Raw genomic sequence first — 23,601 nt, forward strand, 5'->3', positions numbered from 1 at the left:
TACGTATCAGGGCTTAACAACTCTTACCAAACAAAGTAAAAACTGGATGAGGCTCCTCCTTCAAACATGTTGTTGTTGTTGGACCCCACACTTTGAAAACTAGAAAAGATTTCACAACACACACACTTCACTTTTTGTCGGATTTTCCACATCATTCACACACATGCCTATAGATTTTGAATTTCAAATTTGAATGTGTACTTTTTAACTATACAAACGGCCACATAAAATGAAATAATAAAATAATAATGCAACTAAACATAGAGGGTCATAATAATTGTGACAAAGTTTGGATCTTTTGAGGTTTCAACGTTGTTGGTGTGTGAAACAACAAACATCATGGGAGATTCAGCTTGTCTCGTGCAACCATTTTGTTATGCTTCTGGAATTTCCAATGATTCCAATGAGGTAAAGTTCATTCATCAATCACTTCTATCTTCCACATTTTGCATTATTGGATTTAGATTCTTATACACTGAAATAACTCTTTTTATTTACATTTAAAAAAAAATCTGTTTTTTTTTCCTTAATGTTTTCCTTTGTTATGCATGTAGTTTATGAAACAATATTAATACAAGAGAAATTAATATTTCTAATTTGGTGTTGGTGTTAATTTATGCTTTTATAACATACATAAATAGCCATAATAATTTGAGATTTTGCTTATTTCTTCTTATGAATCTTAGATTATTGGATTAATTAGTTGAGTTGCTATAATAACATGATACATTGAAGTTTTAATTTTTGAGGGGTCTATTGGTAGGGTGCAAATAAAAAAAAAACATTTTTTTTGAAGTTTTTTGGGGACACCTTGTAACTGTTTCTTCATGACCTTGATAATTTCTTATATCTTCTTGTTAATCTTTGATGATTGAATGAGTTATAACTGTATTCGGCTCATTAATCAGTTCCGTTAGATTTAGAATAGTCCGAAGAAATTAGAACTACAGAAGTTACAAAGTCGAACCCTTACTTAATTACACTAAATGTTATAGGAACATTCGAGGACTAAATGTCGACACGTCTGAGAATCAAAATTTGGTTCATCACGTTGTAGTTTTGTTAGATTTAGAATAGTCCGAAGAAATTTGAACTATGTGTCTAGACTCTAGAGGTTACCAAGTCAAATCCTTGATTAAACTAAATGTTATAGGCATTTTCGAGGACTAAATGTCGACGCATTTGAGAATCAAAATTTGGTTCGTCACAATGTAGTTCCATTAGACATAGAATACTCTATATAAACAAAATTAGCATCTTCACCTTTTTTAAAACTTTGAAATATATTAGAAATATTTTACACAAGTTACAAGTTCATAACATGATACATTGATGAGTGAAATAAATTGATTAAAAAACTACATTTTTTTGCCTATGTTTTGTGAAAATTTTTCACATTGAAAATACTATGAAACTTGTGAATTTCAGAACAACACAAATCATCCACTTGGACAATCAATCTCATTTGGAAGGTTCATGACAGAATCACTAGCATGGGAGAAATGGTCAAGTTTCTCTCATAATCGCTATGTTGAAGAGGCGGAAAGGTTTTCAAAACCAGGTTCAGTTGCACAAAAGAAAGCTTTCTTTGAAGCTCATTACAAGAAACTTGCAGCTCAAAAAGCCGCCGCTGCTGCATTGCTTGAAGAACAAAACAACGCTGCTGCACAAAACAATGTCATAGATAATAATGAAATATTTAAGGAAGAACAAGATGCAAAGGTTTTGAGTTTGGTTTCAGAAACTAGCTGCGATTTAGATTCAAATGTAGAGACATGTATTGTTTCTGAAAGTAACAAGTTAGAAGAATGTGAGGGAAAAATGGAACAAGAAGTTGTTTTAAGGAATTCAATGATGGTTGAATTGGAAAAAAGGCTTCAAAATGTTGATACATTTCAAGAGCAAAGTGAAAAGATTAATGCAACACCTCCAACCAAGACATTGAAGGTTACGATGTTTATTTCTATGATTTTTTCTTCTTAAATGAAGTTTTGGTCCGCCATTTTGTTTTATTTTTTATTTTAGTGCTATATTTTCAAATTCACGAGTTTGGTCCTAGTTATCGAAATGTCATACATCTTCTCGGTCTATGCATTTGAGGTTGATTTTTTATAATGTCAGAAGTGAAATACTTAGATTTGGACTTGTGGTCATAAATTAACGTAGTCAACACATTAGTGGCCATTGGATTGAGGTCAAACGGTGCAGAAAGCAAGCCGATTTTTCTTTTAAAAACTCCATAATATCGAGCTTGAAATCTGAATCGCCTAATCTTGATCAAATAGCCAACGACGTGCTGACCAAATGAATGGGTTGAATCTGTGGCTGCGTCCAATCCTACTTATGAGGTTGGTATCTGAATTGATGACATACGTACATCGCACCTACTTAGGAGGAGACAAAAATTGTAAATGAGACAAAATAGAGGAACCAAACCTGTATTTAAGTCTTTTTTTCGAGTTCATAGTTACAGCACTAACATTGTGATACTTATTGCAGAAGGTCTCTAGCTTGGATCAAGAAGTTTTGGCATCAACTAGCAAGAAGAAACCACCAGTTTCTTCCTTTAAGTTGTTAAAGTCTAACGGAACTTCGAAATTCACAACTACTACACCTGTTAAATCCACTGCTCCTATTTCTTCCAAAATAGATAACTTTGCTACTCCAATGAGCAATAAAAAGAGTACTAGAGTTGATTCTACACCTGCAACGTTAAGCAATGCAGATAAAAAAAGACCAACTCCAAAGAAAGTTAATTTTACACCTATTAGAGAATTTAATAGATTTACTGCATCAGTGATGAAGAGGTTCGAAAGTACAAGAGTTGGCGCTTCTTCTTCAAAGGCTTCGAAGGATAGCTTGACTCCTCTAAAAACACCAACCATGGTATTCCGGCTTCTTTGATTTGTGTTTTCAATTCTTTACTATCAGTATGTTATGATACAAGCGAGTCATATCTTGACTTGATATAAAACTAACTAAATCCAATCAATATGAATATTTTGTGTGTGTGTATTTTGGATTTTGGAAATGAACTTTGATTCACTATGCAGGCTTCCAAGGAGATGCAAAAGCATTCTTCATTGACGCCGTTAACAGAAAATAAAAGGTACCTGATTTCTACGAAGTTGTTAATTTATAATGTAGAATAGTTTACTTTTAGTGTTGTGTTTTCTTCGGCGGCTCTTTTATTAATGTTATGCTTGCAAATTTTGTAAAATCATAGGAACAAAACACCTATTGATTCATCAGTGTCACGTAACCATACAGCCGGTCCTAAATGGCGCTTGCTTTCTGGAGAGTAAGTCATGTTCTCTCTGATTGCAATTGCATGAAAGGGCTCCATCTCTCTTTGTTATCATTGTTTCTAATGTTCTATTTGCATGCAGAAATAAAATGAGATCACCAATTATATCATCACCTTTCGGCTTGAGGACAGAAGAAAGGGCTGCAAGAAGAAAGAAGGCAAAACTATAATCCTTATGTTTCTCTTCTACTCAGTTGAATATGAAGTTTATTTTATAATATTGGTCACTAAAGTACTTATGTTTTTGTTTGTCTATTGATCTTTTTCAATTACAGAAACTTGAAGAAAAGTTCAATGCTAATGAAGTACAAAAAGTTCAGCTCCATACAAAACTCAAGGTTTGTAACAAATAAAGTTAATAGGGTTCAATATAATTTTAGTCCAGCAAATATTTCTATCGATGCTTAGTCTCCAATTTGATGATTCTAGGGACTAAACATAGATGAAAATTTTCACCAAAGTCACCAAAATAAGGACTAAATATGAATATATATTTTCTTTGTAGAAACTAAACTTCATAGGAGAGTATATTATTGAGATTCGATAACCATACTAGCATTTAATCCTCTTATTTGCAGGAGAAAGCAGGGACAGAGATTAGAAAACTTCGCCAAAGCTTTTGCTTCCAAGCCAGACCACTACCTGATTTTTACAAGGAAAGAAAAGCATCAAATATTGAGACAAGAAAGGTAATTTTGTTTTTCAAATTGGTGAAGGGAGATATTATCATCAAGTCCATATCTATGCATCATATTGAAGATGTGTTTGGTGTCTGACATTTGGTTGCTTTCAATTATTTTATTTGTTTAAATTATTACTGGTGCGACATGTCAGTATCGTGTCTGGTGTTTGTAATTGTAAAAATTTGGTAAATGTTCTGCTGTCTGCCTGTCTTGCAGGTCCCGCAGACACGTTATGAATCACCTAATGCGAGAAGATATCCAATTCTCAACATGGCAGAGAGTAAAACTTCTTTGCCTCTTAACAGACCTTCATTGAAAAACAATGGCACCAAGAATTACTTGGGGAAGACTGGTCAAACATTGACTCATCATTATCCTCTGACTTCAAATTCCATGAAAATCATTACAACTCATGAGAATACATCACCAAATATTCAGCATAGGAATCAATATGGTAGAATTACAAATAAGGACCATGCTGAGAGCAGAAAGATCTTGTAAATGTAGCTTAACAGAAATGAGATTGTACCACATTAACTAGGCACCTAAGTTGTAGCAACATTGGCAGCCTTCTAACCCTTTGTTATTTTCAACCCTCTATCTTTCAGTTTGTACCCTGAGTACATGTTTGGTATCTCACTGTGCTTAGTGAAATCACGATGAGCCGCCATGATTTTCTAAATACTACACTTTGTAGCTTTTGGAAAATCATCGATGCGAAATAAAAAGCTTTTGAAATATCATGATGACTCGCTATAATTTCAGCAAACCCAGTGTGATACCAACATGCACTTCTTATATTCAAATACCCTTCCCATTTTGTAATTGAAAATCTCCAAAAGTTAATTTCTATGTCATTTTGACATATCTTGAGTGACATGATGTGTGAAATGCATGATAATTTTAGCAGAAAAAAAGTTCCAAGTTGAAGCAAAAACCATTTTCTTTACTAAGATTAACAATTGGTTCTATAAGTTGGTTAAGATACAAACTAATTGATTTATGATCACTAATCGTCCCACAACATTAAAACCTTACTAGAAAAAACTAAGTGAAAAAAAACCTAGGAAAAGGAAAAAAAGTGCAACATCGTTTACGTGTGCAACATCGGAAGTTATCTTGTACTTCTGAACTCGTAAGTTATAGAACTGTACAATGCACAGATTAGAATTATGGGTGGAGTTTATAACAAAATCTACATCCAAATCTAATAATTGTTACAAAGCATGTAAAAAATACATATGTAAAATAAAATGATAGTAAAACAAATAAAAGAAATTGGTTGAAAAATCAAACATGACTCCCCAAAAGCATCACCTTAAGAACAAATTCTATTGCAAAGTGATTGTACACTGCAAAAACAAAATGTATGATTGCCAAGAGATACTACAAAATGTTCAATTTTATAATAAAATAAATACACAGGTTGCCATTTTCTATCAACCTTCAAGTTTTTCAGCAAATAAAATGCTGCCTTCTATCAGTAGTGAGATTACAAAAAAATTGCAAAAAATGGCAATCATGTGCCTTGGTTAATTAAAAGTCTTCTAATGACATGTTCAAATCTGCCTCCAAATCGAAAGCTCAAACTCTAGCATCTTTTGTCCATCTCTTTAAGATATACTTGGATGGAACTATCCTTATGTTCCTATAATCAAGAACTTTTAATGCATGGCAGCACAAGACTCCCACACACTCAAACTTCATACAGCTGCAACTAACAGTCTCATTAGACGAATCGAAAGTAACCATATACTCTCGGACTTGTTCATATATGCTAACTTTATAATTATACAACGAACCACTCTCACTGCAAGGCTTTAGCACTAGATTTAAACATGCTTCATATTCTTTTTGGAATAACTCAAATATCTTTGGTGTATATGGATCTCTTGCATGCTTTAGTGTAACGATATCGCCCATTAGGGCTGGCATATGCCGGCTTGTGTCATAATTAGATTCTAATTCCTTGTAGTGCCAATCGGTCACCATCTTCCCAAGATGCTTGAGAAATGGAATAACACTTGAGTCATTCTTTAGGTGCTTTTTCAAGCTGCCAATAAGATTTTCTCGCATGAGCAAGCTTGCGATATCGGCACAAAAAATGTGTCTTCTGTAAGCTATGGCCCATTGGTCTCTGCTTTCATATATTCGACGCAACCATTCGTTGTCCCACAGATTATAAATGATCATGAGAGCATTCCATGCATCAATAAAATCCACTTCTTCCTCGTGATTAAAAAAGCAGCAGCTCAAATCATTTACAAAAGAATCGGATTCAACAGACATATGACTCAGTTGCTTGAGGGCATCTTGGTAGACATGCCAAACACAAACTCGTTGCTTTGTTTGAGGTAATATGGAATTAATAGCTTCAGCTATTATTGCATCTTGGTCTCTTAGGATTGTCTTTGGCTTGGTTCCAGACATAGCCTCAATGAAAACGTGAAACAGCCACTTAAAAGATTCCACAGATTCATCATATAGAAGTGCTGCCCCGAAGATATTCATTTGCCTGTGATTATTTATACCGAGAAATGGAGCAAACGGGCGTGAGTCCTTATAAAATTTATAACTCGTATCAAAACAAACAACGTCACCAAAATCACTGTAGTCAACTATCATCTTTTCATCAGCCCAAAAGATATTAGTTATTTGATTTGTGGCATCAAGCTGGAAAGCATAAAAGAAAGAAGGATTCTTTGCTTTCTTGCTTTGAAAGTAGTGCCTAATCTTTTCGATTTCGTCCTCTTTTATTTCTCTTGTACATTTGAAAGGTAGTTGATATTCACAATCCACAGGATCATAATCTAAATCATGAAAATCTTCAACTGTCCTGCAGTTGGATGCAGAGGCAGGCTTTGGCAGCGCACTGCATCCAGCTACGATATTATCTTCAACTCGAGTTGCAGCTAATCTCTTCTGTGATCTTAACATATGGACTCTACATGCAGCAACAAGCTCATGGTTGTGTTTTTCTTCAAAATGAGTTACATGATACCTGCCATCAGGCTGACGAGAAATAATCAGTTGTGCTAAACATCCAATTCTAGTATCCTTCCGAGGTCTCTTTACATTCTTATCTCGTTTCTCTTTCTGCCGAAAACCTTCTCTGAAGCAAGTATACCTTCTTGATGCTACAGCGCCATCAACTTTACTCCTATTTACATAATCTTTTCTCACACTGAAGCCTACTTGTGCAGCATACGTATTATAAAATTCATATGCATGCTCCTCGGAATCAAATCCCATTCCCAATTTTGGTACCCCATCCAAAGTGGACCCAGTGATGTTCACTTCGACAGCTTGAGCAAAACTCAATTTCTTCTGTGACGGCAACATATGAGCATCAGAGGGTGTTACAAACTCATGATTGTGTTCTGTTTCAAAACTAGTGACACGAAACTTGCTATTTGGCTGACGAGAAATAGTCATATGTGCCAAGCAACCAGTCCTTGTTTCCTGCTGGATATTCTTCGGATTTTTATAATCTTTATTAGACCGAAAACCCTGTCTATGGCAGGTGAATCTTCTGGACACCACTGAACCATCTACCCTACTTTTGTTGATGAAATCCTTTCTTATGCTGAAACCTTTCATAACAGCATAATTGTTATAACACTTGTAAGCATGCTCTTCTGATTTAAACTCCATGCCAAAATTTGGTGCCACATATATTTCCTCCTCATTTGTTACATCAGTATCGGTCACTGATATAGAGGTAGCATCGGGGTTCTGACACAGCTGTGCTCTTTCGACATCAATATGAAGTTTGTCTTCATTGGTAATATTTGAAGTCTGACATTCATCATTGATTTCCATCGGACTAGGGCCAACAGGACAGGCATTGGCGCTTGTGCAATCGGTCTCTTTGCCTACGACCATGTTACTGTCTGCAACAGCGGAATCCTTGAGGTTCTGACTCTCCTTCCCCATATCAATCACTATCCGACGTGATATTGGACACTCATTTTCTTCATCATTTTCTTGGGGGATGCCTTTTTATATCAGGTCCGGAGTCCTCTGTCGACTCGTGTTCTAAATATACAAAAAAGTAAGCAAGTGAGGGGGCAAATACAATAATGACAGAAGACATTCGGCAATAAACACCACTCTCAAATTTGTTATTCAAATTTGTTATTCAAATCTGTATAAACATCTATAAATTCATTTTAATTGAGAAGAACTATAAACTTATTTCAATTGAGAAACTCCCATAAATTAAAAAGCTAATACAAACTGGACCATTATAAATTATATAAAAGCAGTGCTGCCCAATTGCATTACCCACTTTTTATCAAAATTCAATAAGTTCATTTCGGATATTTGCAGTTAGGTTGTGGTGGTGACTGCGAACAAATGCAGCAAAGGTTTTAAAAAAGGTCCATAAGATTGTCGCCATGACAGCAAGGATTTGTAAATCCAAGTGACAACAATTGTGGTCACAACATAATATTTTTTGATAATTTTGTGACCTCAACGCAGCAACAATTGTGGACGTATCAGTAGCAAGGTTTCTTATATCTCTACAACTGCAACTGTCACTGCATCAGCCGTATTTGACCGCTAATTTGTGCAATATTAAGAACCACAATGCAGCTGCGATTTTAAATCTAGAATGCGGCTAATAGTTAACAAAACTACACGCTCCCACTAACATGTCTAACAACTACTCCCTCTTTTCATTTAATTCTCAGCTTTTGAAAGAAAAAAAAAGTTGTTCCTAATTATCTGTGGCTTTCAAATTTCAATATTACATTTACAACTTTTTCTGTCAATAATACTCGTAGCTTGCAATGTTGTCAAACACAGATTGAAAAGATTAACAGTTTGTTCAATTTTTGCTACACTACAGCATTCTATCTGTAATTTGACAACACTATACAAAATCTTGTATCGCGAAGCGAAACAATAATTATTTGTCCAAATTCCGCTACTCTATGACTTTATAGCAGCTATTTGACAACACTGATGAATTATCAATTATTTTACACATACATTAGTGAAGAGATAGTGTACATAGGTTAGTGTATTTTACACTTATGTTTGCTTTTGACATGTTTGGATGATGTCAATTAGAATTTATTTTGCCTCTACAATTGATTCTAACTTGAAGCTAGGATTTTGAGTTTTTGACTCCAAACGTGATTTTTACACTCAAATCTTTTGTTCAACTCACTTTTATAAGAATGGATCCAAATATAAACCACCTCACATTTAACAAAAACCAATTTTACAAAATAAATTAATTCAAAATCAATTTTTTTTCGCCACAGAACCAAACATCTATTTAATGCCTGAGTGGATAATGAAAGGTAAGGGGATTATAATATCTTTGAAATTTGCTTATTAATCAGAGCTCTTATGGGAAAAAGAACCTTTTTTTTTTTTGACAAAGGGAACAACAACTTTTTTTTGGTCAAGTAGGCTAGTGGCTAAACTCTCACACATTTAGATGCGGAGAAATGTGGAATCCGGGGTTCGAACCCCGACCACTCCAATAATGTCTGGTAGCTACCGTTTGAGCTACACTTACGGGACGGGGAACAACAACCTCAAACCTTAAGAAACATGTATATTTCCTTATGTAATATAGGAACCAAATGAGTAATTACTAAAATTTCCCATTACATAAGGAAAAAAAATTGCATAAAAAATTACACATAACTCTTGGGATTAGGGTTAGGGTTACTAAATGGATGCAATTAAGCAGAAAAATAACACATAATTTCATTATGATGAAAAATTAACAAGAATATTGAAGAAAGAATTCAGAGAAAAAACAAATTAACAGTTAAAAATTGAGTAATAATTAGAATAAAAACTGTAAATTTAATGAATTGAAGTACTAATTGAATTGGTATATGCGTATAATATGATGAAGTGATTCAGAAAATTGAAAAAGGAAGAGAGTGAGAACGGAACCTGGAAAGTGAGAGAAATCGGAAGAACCGTAGAATTTATGATATTTGGAACTGTTCGTTTCGTTTGGTTTCAGTTACAGAGACATCAATAGCGAACCGGAGGGAGAGAAAATGAGTATTAGTTTTAACAAATTTTTGTTCTAAAATACGAACCGAACGCGCTTAAACAAACAGACACAAACCTGTCAAAAAAATAAACACAAAATTAATTATTTTTCAAGTTTGAACAATTTTTTTTATTTTCCAAGATTATGAGTTTGATCCCTGCTCGGATGTTCAGCAACGTTAAATTTTTAGCAAGAGTTTGTCTCTTATTTAGATTATATAAGTTTGAAGGGGTTAATCTTTAAACATAATGAATTAAGTTTGTTTGGTTCAAAAAGAAACTAGTGTTTCACATGTAAATAAAAATTTAATTGTAAAGATATTTTCTTCAATGTTCAAGATTTTTTTTTATTTTTTTTTTATTTTTAATCCTTAACAAATGTTTCGGCCCTATAAAACATTTGTCAGCAAGACAAACAAATTAAGTACTCCTTCCGGTCCTTAATATAAGAGAAGAGAGACTTCACTTTTTAGATTTATTGAAAATGTAATGTATCTATATCATAATATGGACTAGATACATTAGATTCTCAATAAATCTAAAAAGTAAAGTTTCTCTTAAGTTTGTTTGGTTAAAAAAGAAACTAGTGTTTCACAGGTAAATAAAAATTTAATTGTAAAGATATTTTCTTCAATGATCAAGATTTTTTTTATTTTTATTTTATTTTTAATCCTTAACAAATGTTTCGGCCCCATAAAACATTTGTCAGCAAGACCAACAAATTAAGTACTCCTTCCAGTCCTTAATATAAGAGAGACTTCACTTTTTAGATTTATTGAAAATGTAATTTATCTAGATCATAATATGGACTAGATACATTAGATTCTCAATAAATATAAAAAGTGAAGTTTCTCTTATATTAAGGACGGAAGGGAGTATACAAAGTTTTTTTTTTTCAAATTTTATGTAAATATTAATAAATTAATAAAGTTTGTGATTTTCTAAGAATTAAAAATATTTTTTAAGAAAAAATTAAGGCAAATTCTATGGTACATATGAACAATTTCAATGTATCGGTACATTAGATCATTAAATTACTAGGTAAATGAATATTTTTTCGAAAGAAATCATTTTTCTATCATTTAAAATATTATAATAACTAACTACTATTTATCAAAATTGAGAAAAAATAAAATTTTATATTTTTTTGAACTTTTTAACACTCATAATAGTTATTATTAAATTTTTTAATGAAAAAATGTAAAAAAGTTAGTATAATGCTTATAAAACATTGAACTTGTGTTTTTTCTTATGGAATTATCATCTCTAAAATACAATGATCGACAAATAATTTTTTAATTTATAAAATAATCTTTAATTTATTAATTAATCGATCTAATGTACCGATACATTGAAATTTTTCATATGTACCGTAGAAGCTCCCAAAAATTAAATGGAAATAGTGTAATGATTTTTGACACGGTCAATAATCATTCAAAATATTTGACTTTAATATTATTGCATGACAAAGAAAACATGTAAAATATTTGTTGGAACTCGTCCCGAAGTTAAAACCTAAATTGATAGAAATTGGGTTTAAATTTGAGTTTTTTCCTATTTCAAAAGACGTGGCTGGACAGATAATACGGACATTGTTACTCACCCAAAATTTGTCCCTGGACCATTCTGTTTGTATAAAAAATTATACTTTCACCTCTCTATAACTTAGAAACTATTTTTGTCAAAAGAAAAACATAGAAACTTTTAAATAAAATCTTTGATTAGATTTATATGTTTATTTTTAAGGATTAAATATATTTTTGGTCCTTATAACATATGAAACTTCTATATTTAGTCCTTACTTAATTTTTATTATATTTTTAGTTCCTATAAATATGTTCTTTGCCTATAATTTTAATCCTACTAAATTAGTTTCTCAGTTTCTATTCTAACACAGATATGTGTTTACATGTAACATAAAAAAAAAAACAGATATGTGTTTACAACAAAAGTTTGGTTTTATACCTTCTAAAAATGCACGCAAACATGCACTTACTACTTATTCTCATTTTCTATTTTCTTTTGAATTTTATTTAAAAAGATTGAAGTTAAATAATTTTCTTTTACGTCCCGTGATCTTAGCTCAGTTGACAGAAGATTACATTATATATGCAGGCGATTGGGGTTCGAACCTCGATCATCCCACTTATCCACCTTAAAGGTGAAATTTTGGCCATCAGACTACTTGACAAAAAAAAAACAATTTTCTTTTACAAAAACAGAGAAATAATATCATTGTTTATATCATATAAAATTATAAAATTATAATGAAAACTGATAATAAATAATATATACACGATGGTTTTATTGACAATATAATTTTCAAACAAACATTTATACAAGGAATATTGATTGATTTTGGTTTAATTTTGTATCCTATATGGTCAAAGAACCTCCAACTTCTGGTAGAGGGTGACAAGATTCATACTGAGCTATGGATTTGTTGATCTAATGGACTTGAGTTGATAAGTGGTTTCTGTATTTCTTCTGGATTTTTAGAAGTATGCAATTTCTTGTGAGAGTATAGTACATAATGTTGACACATTAAAATTGAATCATAGAATATAGTTACCTGCAATTGTGATTCAATATAAAATATAATTCAGATCAATATTAAACAATGTCACACCAATATTAAATATAATTCATATCATTAATAAAATGACATGTCATAAAGTATAAGTCTCAAACTAGATACTGTTTGAATATTTTTTTAAAAAAATTTGTAAAACTGAAAGACTATAAAGAATGGTATTAAAAATGGGTGACTGATATTTCATTTTAATAAAAATAAGATAAGATAATTTAAACCTATATTTATTGTTAATAAAAAAAAACCTATATTTAATGAGCTTCACCAAAAAGGACGGATTTCAGGAGAACCCGGGTTCGATTTCTGAGTGGAACAATTTCTTGGCTAAACTTTACTTACATCGCGACCTAACTCTGGACTACTAGGACCCTTTTTTCCTAGGAACCAGAGGGTTATAAAAAAAACTTATATTTATTGGAATATAAGAAAAGAGGAGTGCTAGCAACACACTCTTTAACAAACACACTCTAACACACTCTTTTCTATTGATTAAAATTTATATGGGTCCCATAAAAATTATATGGGTCCACATTTTTTTATGGGACCCATGTGAATTTCAATCAATCAAAGAGAATGTGTTGGAGTGTGTTTGTTAAAGAGTGTGTTGCTAGCATTATTCTATAAGAAAAAGAAGCTCAGAACAATATTATCATGGAGTATAAGAAGATTGCATACCAAGGATATCATTACTTTACCAATGTTTCCATAAAAATTTACCCATGAACCTACATAGATAGAAAAGGTTTAAATTCATAAGTCATAGTAATTGATTGCTAACATTTTTTTTGAAACAACCAATGTTAGTATAGTTAGTAAATAGTATTGTTAATTTTTTGTTCAGAGTGGGAATTGATACTCTGACTTCTTCATCTTCACTCTTGAAAATATTCATCTTCAGCAATCAAATCATCCTTGTATAACTCGCTAGTAATTGTTAACATTAATGGCCAGATAATTTGATTACATGATCTAATTCAATTTTACTAGTAAAAATCACAAACCTTGATCTATAGATTGCACAACCATTTGTGAATAATTAAAGATCCCTCCTGAAAAATCAAGGAGAATAGTGCCAATGCTAAATCCATCTGTGCTCTTTCTCAAGAAGTTCATGAATGCCTATATTTCATAACAAAAAAGCCATAATTTACCAACAAATTAATGGTGGGGCTAATTAATTAAATGAATATTTTTATTTTCTCAAACTTCAAAAAATGTTTAAGCTAATTACATTAATAAAAGTATTAAGATTTAATTTATATTGTTGTAAAAAAAAAGATTAAATTTATATTAAGTCTTATTCTTAATGACATTGTGAATAAACTATAGCCAAAGTTAAAGATGATCAAATAAAACAGTCCATAAATTCTAGTCCAACTGGCAGAAATGTCGAAATTGCTAGATCAGACGTCATGATTGGGGTTCGAACCCCGGTCTATGTAAAAAAAAAAAAAAAAACAGAATATGTAGGGTAAGGTATTGAAACCTGGGGACAATATTTGATGAGGGTCATGCATACTTGAATTGTGCTGCAATATAATTAATTTCCACAAATTATTAGAAAAAAACCTAATTAATCATAGCACAGTCCAAATGAAATTCAATTTAATCAACCAAGGCTTAATAACATCGAAAATTAAAGAAAATGAAGGAGCAGAGGAATATCAAACTACCATATAACCATAGAAGAGATTCACATTTTGAAGAGATTCTCAATTGTGTTAATATCAAACTACCATTTGGTTATCAAATTCGATTCTGGCCAGTGCGTATGGAAAAACATATGTTGCGAGAGGTCAACCCTTAAATGGATCTCACCCCTCGAAGGATACTTTGATTTACTAAAAAAAAACTACCTTTATGGCGAGAAGGGTTTTAAAAATGGTGCGCATGACCGTAATTTCTATGGCTATGGTTGCGACATCACGGTTTTTGTGTCTGTTAGTCTCCATTTGCAGCTACATCAGCCTTATTTTACAGCTACTCAACAAAATATATAGTATTGAGACTACAATTTAAAACCATGATATGCAAATAGGGACAAATAATCGAAAACTTCTACATCGGCTTAAAAATTTAAACTGCGAAAAAAGAAATAAGGCAAAAAATTGAGTCATAAGAAAGAAACTTGCTTGAAGATGGAGATTAACCAAAGCCAAGATTGGGTAGGTAATGCTATGAAAAAACAAACAGCAGCACTGAACCACACAACTGCAACTATTGCAATGGCATATTTGGATAACTTCTGAGTTCCATTCTGCATGAGTCATTTAGAAAAATCAGCAAACTCATTTACTATAAGGGATTGTTTGGTTTGAGAAAGCATTTTTTTGTTTTTATTTTGTGTTTTCAGTTTATGTTTTAGCTATACACTAGTGGAAAAAAGCACATTTTATGATAATTTAAAATCAGTTATGTGAGAACCGTTTCAAAAAATTACGCGATTACAACTTTAAAATTACCTTAAAACTCTTTGAATTGGTTAAGAAAACAGCCGATTTAAAAATGATTTTTTAAATCACCGAGAAAGTTTTTTTATAAACCAAACAAACAGGCCCTTTTCGTGTTTGCTTTCATGTCTGAACGCGCCTTTAAACGGACAATTGGTCCGAAGCAAAGTGCAGTCAAACTTGAAAACAAACACTCTGTCTTTGGATTATTAAGATCTCAACAAATTGATTATACTTACTCCATAGATTGCAAATTGAGACAATACAATCAAATTGATTATAACTGCATGAGTGGAGAAAGCAACATCATTAGCAGCCACAGGAATCATCTGCAATTAGCAAAAGGTAATAAAGCATCCTTCATTTCACCCAAAAAATAATTAAGCATCCTTTTGATTTTAATATCAACACTTTCCTATTTTAACGAATGTAGTTTTCATGTCATTTTTAAGAGATGCGTTAGCAACACACTCTTTTCAGTGACTGATCTTTGCTGGGGAATTTGTGAGACATACAAAGGTCAAACTCAACTCCTAATCATCTGCTTAAGGAGTCTAAATCTCTTTCCACTATACTACACAGTGACTAATCTTCGCCGGGGAATTTCATGTTGTTGCATTAAATTCAAAACCATAGTAAAATAAGAACATATACTATACATACCTGTCCATAACCATATTTCTGAAAGTATTGCTTCTGAATAACAGGGCTAAAGAAGAGGGAAGCGTTGTATATGAGATATGACCAATGTTTTGTGAAGTTTAAGATTGTATAATCTAAGCTTAATCCCACAACACTGAAAAAACCAACCAAACACTCATAAGAAAAATAGAGAAATAAATTAATAAAAACATGATAAAAATGAAAAAAAAAAATAATAAATATTTTCTAACCTTTTTCTACGAAAATTGGATATGAGTTGAGGGTAACCTGCAATAGACCATGAAAGAAAAGCTAACCAACCAAATACTTGGTAGATTATTTCTAATGGAAATGAATTCCATGGAACCATTTCTTTCTCTCTGTTTTGGGTGAAACAAGTGTGTCTCTAAATTAACAAAGTCAATAAATAAAGGACAAAACTTACGATGCATTTCTATATATGCATTTCTTACTTTTCCACTCACAAAGAGGTGGTTATTTGTGTTTTTTCATTTTGAAAAAATAAAAAAAAAATGTTTTTTAATAAAAAAAACTACCTCTTCGTAAGAGAAAAAGTAAAAAATGCATGTATGGAAATGCATGTAAGTTTTGTCCATAAATAAATTCTATTCATATCATTAATATGATTACTAAGAAAAGACATATTTAAAGATTAAAATAATTAACAATATATATTTAAGAATCAAAATAATTAAATGAGAAAATTTAAGAGTGTATTTATAATTATGAAAATTATTATAAAAACGTCAGAATACATTCAGAGATCAAAATAATTGTCGTTTTGGTATTCTGGAGGGCTTGCTTCAACTGCCGCCGGTTCTATGCATCATTATTTCAAACTTAATTGGCAGTTTTTTTTTTCTTTTGTCATTATCACTTGTTTTTTGTTAGACTTTAGTTTCAATGAACTTGGTCTAAGAAACTCACCCGATTCATTCTTTCTTTTGTTGCTTGCTAACATCAAATACTTTTCCATGATTCATTCATCAACAATAATACTTTTCCTTGTTTATTTATTTTTTAAAAAAATTGGTATAGTCTTTGTTTAGTTTATTTTTTGTTAATTGGATTAACAAAAACTGATCTAAAATTTAAACTGTTAATTTTTGTCGATTCTACTTTTTCATATATTTAGGAGTAGAAGTAGAGCTGAACAAATATCTTTCTTGTCACTTAGGTTATTATAAACATTAGACTGTTCGCCGTTCAGTAAGCCAGATACCGATGAAAATAAAAAATGACATAGAATAATATAACCATCCAGAGGCACATCAAACATAAGTTAGAAACCGAAAAAAAAAATACTAATTAATAAAAAAAAGATACAAACAGAAAACCATATGTTCCTAACTAATCAATCCTTGAATTGAAAAAATACTAATGCAGCTACAAAAACTAATTATATTTACAAGTGGTGAACATTATAGTAAAGCTAACAGATCATAGAGAACATATTTAGAAAGAGATCAAAACCCTTTTCAAAATCTCTATAAACATGCTCTATGATTAAACTTCTGCATGATTCGAAGCATTCTCTGATAATTGTTGATCTGTTGACTTGTTATCTTTGGAATGACGATATAAGCAATAATGTTGGCATATGAAAATTATGTCAAATAATATAGACACCTACAATGAATAAATTTTCCATCAAAATTAGCAGTACTATTTGAACATAATTTTTATGGAATAAATATTTATGTATAAATATTTGAAAACATGAAACTAAATAAATTAAAAATTATGTTATAGTTTTGTAATTTAAATTTTAAAAAATTATGTGATGTATCTACCAACTGAGTTATGCTCATGAAAATAAAAAATTAGTATTTCCCTATATCCCAAAAAAGAAAATGAATGCAAGGAATTTTATTTCAAAATATTTAATGGAAGGAGATATGAGCAAAAAAATTATATGAATATAAGAGATTAATATTTCATACCACTGCTACCAGAAGTTTCCCTATATTTCCATAGATGTTCTTCCAAGAACCTTGAGAACAAAAATGTAATAAATGTCAGTTCAAATTTTAAAGTTCAAAATTAGAGATAAGAAAATTAATTGGAGATTAGTAAAAAAATAAAAAATAATTGGAGATAACACACCTTGATCAATGGATTGCATAATCATTTGCAAAAAGTTTGCTACCCCTCCAAAAAAATCCAGCAAAACCAATCCAATACTCCATCCTTCAGTACTTTTTCTCATGAAGTTCATCACTGCCTATATTTATAACCAAATATTTTAATTTAATAAACATATTTATAAATTAATTTAAAGCTTTTTAATATAAAAGATCCAATAAATTGATTGAAAATAATGAAAATTAGGATAAATCCCTCACCTGGGGAATGTACTTTATAATTGTCAAAGCAACTTGGATGACACTGTAACATGATAAATTTCAACATAAATTAGTACCAAAGCAACAATATAAGAATGATTACATTGATTAATAATGTATCTATCTATCTACTACATAGACTCCCACACAGCGTAGAATGCGAGTATGTAAATAATAAAAATTGGGAAAAAAAACAGTTTACATCCTAAGATGCGAACCGAATATTATAAAATATTTTGTATCTTTTACTTTTCCTTCACCCCTATTTAATAAAGTTCGCATCCTAGGATGCAAATTACTTTATTTCCAGATTTCGTACAAACTATTAATTGACTCTTAACTTGTGAGAATGAATGAGGGGCGAAAAGAAGAAGTCTAGTTAATTATTTAGAGTTATGGGCCGGTTTTCGGTACTCTAAGGCCCAAAGTTTGTGTAAGCTTCAAAGCCCGAGACCGCATACATTGTATTCATATTTCATAATAGCCATAAAATTAAGAGTAGAAATTGATTTTTCTAAATTCAGAACTTTTTTTAAGTTTACAAATATAAAATTATTATTTAAAATAAATTTTTAAAAAATTGAGTGTTCGCAAGGCCTACTCCAACCGACAATTAACGATATTGCAAGGTTGAACACCCAAAAAGATGTTTGGATTCATAACTCGTAGTTATGTGTAAGTTTTCAATGGTGATTATAGCATACGATTATAATTTATTCTTGAGTATTCCGTAAGCATATAAATTAGAATAGCTAATAGCTAATTTATCAAACAACTAGAGGAACATATAATATACATACTTGAAGATGGAGATTAACCAAAGCCAATGGTGATGAGGGAAAGCTATGCAGACACAAACTGCTGATGTTAAGATCACAATAACAGTGAGTCCTGCAGCCATCTTTGAGAGTTTTTGATTTCCACGCTGCATGTGAAAACTTATAACTTTTAGCACAATAATCATTAATTATAAACAAGAACTAATAATAAGGGTGCATAAAAAAAATTATATATTACATCATAAATTGCAATCTGGTACAAGGTAAATGCAGAAAGTAGAACAGCATGAACTGAGAATGCAATATCATTTAATGCCACAGGATTCATCTGAAAAATAAAATCAAAAAGTTTAGTCCCCAAGATATTATAATAAAATATATTAGACTCTCATAAAAAAAATATTAGAATTTCTTTTACCATATAAGTCTCTCTCGCATGCCATCTGAATTTTCAAAAATATCTTGCTCGAGAGAATCATAATTCATCAAATATATTTGTACATACTATTTCAAACTTATTTTCATAAGTTCGTTCAAATGGTTTACTTTTATTATAAGTTAATTTTAGTTTATGTAAAACTTACAAAACTTACACTAATTTAAGAAATTTGTTCTCTCTTTTTCATTGTATATGAACGGTTTTTAACTAATTTTAATAAATAAGCTCATTATTAGTTCTTGTGTATAGTTAATAATTAATGAGTTAATCTCTCTTTTTGATTAGTTGTTTTAATAAAAAATGGAGAATGTTAACTTGTGCCCTTAAGGGCACATGTTAAGAAGATAAATGTGGAAAAAATTTATTGAACTTGTGGTGTATTCAATTATCTAAACATTAAATTCTTTGTATCATTAAATACTATATTTCTATTTTTAGGTAGCTTAACATGTGCCCTTAGGGCACAAGTTAACATGACCCATAAAAAATTCACACCGATTAACATTAACTCATTGATTTTAAAAATCTCTTTAATTATAATACATAAACTCTTCCCTAAGACTTTGATTGATTAAACACTTAATTAAGTTGTTTATCTCTCCACTCAACATCACAATGGGAAAGAACACTTGTTTTTATCTAAATAAAAAAGTTAATATCACACTAACATATAATTAATCAACCAAAAAAAAAAAGTAAAAGACCAAATTACCTGTTTGTGGCCAAATTTATTTCCATATTGCTTTTTAACAGCGGGGCTGAAGTATAAAGAGCAATTGTAGATCAAGTAGAAAATTTGCTTCACCAAGTTTAGCACCGCATAATCGAAGTTCAACCCCACAACACTAATTAACCATTAAAAAACAGTAAAACTCAAATCAATTAATAAATATTTAATAATATAAAAAATTGAAAAGGACTTGATAGTACATGAATATTAGAAGAGGGTACTTTGTAACATTTTTTTTTACAACACATATAGTTTATGTGATTTTCTTTTGTCGTTCTACCTATTTCTCGTGTGTCCTATGAAATGAGAAATTTTTTAAATTTTTTATAAATGCTATTAGGACAAGAATATTTTGGTATATTCGTAGCGCGAGAAAATGTGTATGGTAGCAAAATAAATTCTCATAATCTATTATTTGTTGTAATTTAAATGGAGTTCACCAGGCTCCACATGAATTGTGTGGAAACAGACCCATTAGGATTTAGGGAAGAGTTTGTTCTAATTAGGTTAAAAGCACGAAATATATTTGTACCATCATGGGTTTAATGTTCAATTGATAAATCTTTAGAGAATTATGCTTCAAAATATGAGTGCTGCTCACAAAGAATGTGTGGTTTTTGTGGTCATCCTTTGGAGTATGAGTTTTCAGAATATATATATATATATATATATATATATATATATATATATATATATATATATATATATATATATATATATATATATATATATATATATATATATATATATATATATATATATATATATATATATATATATATATATATATATATTGGCTCTTTGATCCAATCACTTCTTATTTCATTACAAGAAAATTAAAAAACAAAAACTTCAGTAACTCCATACACAAACAAGTTCTTTTTGCAATTTGACATTTTAATTTTGCTTATTGATTTTTTCTTTTGTTTGAATTAGTTTGAATTATTAAACGTGTTGTCTATTAAATAGGAGAACACAATCTCATTTTTGGAACGTTGCACCTATACATCATTATTATTTTAATTTGGGTTTTTTTTAACATGTGCAACATTGCACATGATAAACTTAGAGAATTAATGCTTATTTTATGGGTTTTTCAAAACTACTTGATGAGTCAATTTTGTTTTCTCTCCCTCTCCCTATTTTTTCTCTCCTAATTGTTTTTACAGTAACTTCTCTCCTAATTTATTCATGAGTCAATTTTCTCTCTCCCTTATTTTTTCTAAACAATTTTTTCTCTCCTAATTTATTTTTAGGCAACTTCTCTCCTCTTATTTTTTCCAGACTTTTGTTACTCTCATGAAGAAGCTTCCAAAGACAATCATTATTGATCAAGATCCATGGATGACTCAAGCTATTGCCATTGAAATGATATTCTATTCTCATGACTGCTATGTTTTGTTGTTACTGCAATGTTGCATAAGTTAGAAAACTTTTTTAATTTACTCTTTAAAATAAAATCCTCCTATTTTTTATTCGAATTTGCACCATATATTAGTTTAGCACTTTCCATAAACTTCTCATTTATTAATGTAGTTTGTTATTATGATAAAGACATGTCACTAATAAGAACAAGGGTTACACTTTACAAACTTAATTATTCTAACTAGTCTACCTCAGAAAAAAAAAAACTAGTGTTTTATTCATTTATTTTTTACTAAAGTGTTTCATTCATATTAAGAACACACCTTCAGATTTATTTTCTCAGCCAAAAGGGTGTGTTTGAAAATTCTCAAAATTTCTCACAAAATTATAATAAACCAACATCATTAAAAATGAAGTAGCTTCAAATTTACCATCTTTGAGTGAAATATTAACATTAGTATGAGGAAATGAATTTGTAGGGTACATACCTTTTCCTACGAAAGTTCAAGATAACTTGTGGGTAGAAACTAATAGACCAAGAAACGAATGCAGACCAACCCAAAACTTCATAAGCCACATGAATTGGAACTGAATGCCAAGAAGCCATTGGAATGGAACAAAAAATCACCAAAACCCAAAACTCTAAACAATGTGGGAAATGGTGAACAAAATTTTGATGTGTATACTTTGAAGTATCTCTCTTATACGTGTGCTATATATATGTTATGATAGTGTGAAACTAATTATGGTTAAAAGTAACACAAAATTAGGAATGAATTGTGTCACATTTTTTATTTATTTGTTGTGGCATGTGTGGCGATCTATGCTCTTCAGTCATTAGTCATTAGTATCATGTGTAGCGATTTATGCTCTTTAGTATTGACCATGAAATTTTCATACAAAAAAGTAATTATAACGAAAAGAAAAATATCAATAGAAAATCATGTGGTTTTAGTTTTATTCATTTACTCGTTGTGTATATATATGTAATAATATATTCATGTTTGAGACATAATAGTAGAGCCTTGCAAGATTTTAAATTGCGGTCCGCATCCGCAATTGCGGCCGTAGTATTGTTGATGCGGTAGCGGTGCGGCCGCAGTATTGTTGATGCGGTAGCTACCGCAACCGCATCGCACGGCAATTGTAGTGTGATCTTAATTCACGTGTACGGCCGCATCGTAACCGCATCACAACTGCATCGGAAGCCGCATCAGATGTTTTCGGCGATGTTCCTTCAAATTTTCTCACCAAAAAATAAAATTTATGAACTTCAAATCCTAATTTGTGTCAAATTAATGAAAAATCTTACTTTTAACAATCTCTCAACCGTGTATTTTAAATATATATATTCAAATTATTGTTTATAGAATAAACTAAGATTATGCAATGGTGGATAAATAGTGTAGTTACATAGTAGTTTGATTTTATATAGCTTGTGAAATTTCAAAATGATTTCACGCCGCAACAACCGCATTGCGCGTGCAGCAACCGCAATGACCGCATTCGCAACAACTGCAACCACATTCACGACCGCAATCGCAATTTAAAACCTTGGAGCCTTGTCTAAGACATAACGACGAGAGCGACAGTCCACAACTTAAAAAGTTCAAAATTGAGGCTCAATTTTTATGTTACCGGTCCATTAAACCGAACAAAAACATTATACTAAAATTTTATTTTTATCTGCCGCTTCTTATTCTCTCTACATACTATCATTGTATCAAAGAACAATTTTAGTTTTAGTTTTAGCTAGATTCAATGGAGGGTGGGGAGTTGTCCTTTTTGTGAGAGTTTTCGTCGGTTATATATAATTTCAAAACAAAAATTAAGCTAGGTAAGTGATATGAGAGTGTGAGAGGGCAAGAGCTAGCTGGAGGAGGTCGTTTTTTTGGAGTCGGAGACTTTTTTGAGCGCGAAGCAACAATGCTGGAAGATTTATCCTCCGATGAAGATATATGTGTGGGTTTGGAGCTTAAAAGATAGTGGTTTGTTCTCGGTTCAATCGGCTTATTTGCATTTAACTCTAATTATACTAAATCGGCTTCTCCATTGCGATTTTGCTTCCAAAATTTGGTAGAAAGTGTTTCAATGGATCGGATTGACATTAGCGTAGCGCTACCTCCGAATCTATTTTCTCTTTTTTAATGGTCTTTTGCTTTCGTGTTGCCGTTTTTGTTTTCAGCTGGCTTTTTTTGTATTCCTTTGGCTATTTTC

At 31.0% G+C, this 23,601-nt stretch overlaps 4 protein-coding genes across 5 annotated transcripts; 1 reads left to right on the forward strand and 3 right to left on the reverse strand.

Annotated features, from left to right (window-relative positions):
* The first annotated feature begins 205 nt into the window (after positions 1–205).
* Positions 206–4,855, forward strand: LOC123911705 (protein WVD2-like 7). The gene is made up of 9 exons (XM_045963177.1): positions 206–408; positions 1,429–1,947; positions 2,500–2,886; positions 3,054–3,109; positions 3,227–3,301; positions 3,390–3,465; positions 3,583–3,645; positions 3,886–3,996; positions 4,207–4,855. Exons 1-9 carry the CDS (start codon positions 340–342, stop codon positions 4,489–4,491), a joined length of 1,641 nt encoding a protein of 546 aa, XP_045819133.1. The 5' UTR covers positions 206–339; the 3' UTR covers positions 4,492–4,855.
* Positions 4,856–5,068: 213 nt separating this feature from the next.
* LOC123911704 (protein FAR1-RELATED SEQUENCE 5-like) lies at positions 5,069–10,255 on the reverse strand. The gene is made up of 2 exons (XM_045963176.1): positions 9,916–10,255; positions 5,069–8,028 (listed from the first exon to the last, which is right to left on the reverse strand). Exon 2 carries the CDS (start codon positions 7,924–7,926, stop codon positions 5,575–5,577), a length of 2,352 nt encoding a protein of 783 aa, XP_045819132.1. The 5' UTR covers positions 7,927–8,028; positions 9,916–10,255; the 3' UTR covers positions 5,069–5,574.
* A 2,046-nt stretch (positions 10,256–12,301) lies between these two features.
* Positions 12,302–16,372, reverse strand: LOC123911706 (cystinosin homolog). Of its 2 annotated transcripts, none has more exons than XM_045963178.1 (9): positions 16,330–16,366; positions 15,957–16,137; positions 15,727–15,859; positions 15,303–15,392; positions 14,746–14,870; positions 14,100–14,142; positions 13,615–13,732; positions 13,289–13,338; positions 12,302–12,592 (listed from the first exon to the last, which is right to left on the reverse strand). In XM_045963178.1, exons 2-9 carry the CDS (start codon positions 16,073–16,075, stop codon positions 12,443–12,445), a joined length of 828 nt encoding a protein of 275 aa, XP_045819134.1. In that variant the 5' UTR covers positions 16,076–16,137; positions 16,330–16,366; the 3' UTR covers positions 12,302–12,442. The 2 variants fall into 2 exon arrangements, with proteins under 2 accessions (XP_045819134.1, XP_045819135.1); XM_045963179.1 differs by lacking the exon at positions 12,302–12,592 and adding an exon at positions 12,991–13,043 and having other exon boundaries at positions 13,243–13,338; positions 16,330–16,372.
* Positions 16,373–17,084: 712 nt separating this feature from the next.
* LOC123911707 (cystinosin homolog) lies at positions 17,085–22,220 on the reverse strand. Its single transcript, XM_045963181.1, has 8 exons — positions 21,873–22,220; positions 20,002–20,134; positions 19,089–19,178; positions 18,872–18,996; positions 18,072–18,114; positions 17,833–17,950; positions 17,670–17,719; positions 17,085–17,355 (listed from the first exon to the last, which is right to left on the reverse strand). Exons 1-8 carry the CDS (start codon positions 21,989–21,991, stop codon positions 17,233–17,235), a joined length of 801 nt encoding a protein of 266 aa, XP_045819137.1. The 5' UTR covers positions 21,992–22,220; the 3' UTR covers positions 17,085–17,232.
* Between the last annotated feature and the right edge of the window lie 1,381 nt (positions 22,221–23,601).

The sequence above is a fragment of the Trifolium pratense genome, linkage group LG2, assembly GCF_020283565.1.
Source record: "Trifolium pratense cultivar HEN17-A07 linkage group LG2, ARS_RC_1.1, whole genome shotgun sequence".
NCBI lineage: Eukaryota > Viridiplantae > Streptophyta > Magnoliopsida > Fabales > Fabaceae > Trifolium > Trifolium pratense.

Bases quoted from the DNA above. Each gene is read 5' to 3' on its own strand.
- LOC123911705 (XM_045963177.1), top strand. From the start codon at position 340: ATGGGAGATTCAGCTTGTCTCGTGCAACCATTTTGTTATGCTTCTGGA. The intron at 3,646-3,885 runs GTTTGTAACAAA...TCTTATTTGCAG, and splicing joins AGCTCCATACAAAACTCAAG to GAGAAAGCAGGGACAGAGAT. The intron at 3,997-4,206 runs GTAATTTTGTTT...CCTGTCTTGCAG, and splicing joins CAAATATTGAGACAAGAAAG to GTCCCGCAGACACGTTATGA.
- LOC123911704 (XM_045963176.1), bottom strand. From the start codon at position 7,926: ATGGGGAAGGAGAGTCAGAACCTCAAGGATTCCGCTGTTGCAGACAGT.
- LOC123911706 (XM_045963178.1), bottom strand. From the start codon at position 16,075: ATGGTTCCATGGAATTCATTTCCATTAGAAATAATCTACCAAGTATTT. The intron at 13,733-14,099 runs GTTTCAATACCT...TATGAAATATAG, and splicing joins TCATCAAATATTGTCCCCAG to GCATTCATGAACTTCTTGAG. The intron at 12,593-13,288 runs GTATGCAATCTT...TCACAATTGCAG, and splicing joins GTAAAGTAATGATATCCTTG to GTAACTATATTCTATGATTC.
- LOC123911707 (XM_045963181.1), bottom strand. From the start codon at position 21,991: ATGGCTTCTTGGCATTCAGTTCCAATTCATGTGGCTTATGAAGTTTTG. The intron at 19,179-20,001 runs GTAATTTGGTCT...TTTATTTTTCAG, and splicing joins ATAAATTTGGCCACAAACAG to ATGAATCCTGTGGCATTAAA. The intron at 17,356-17,669 runs GTATGAAATATT...TATTCATTGTAG, and splicing joins GGAAACTTCTGGTAGCAGTG to GTGTCTATATTATTTGACAT.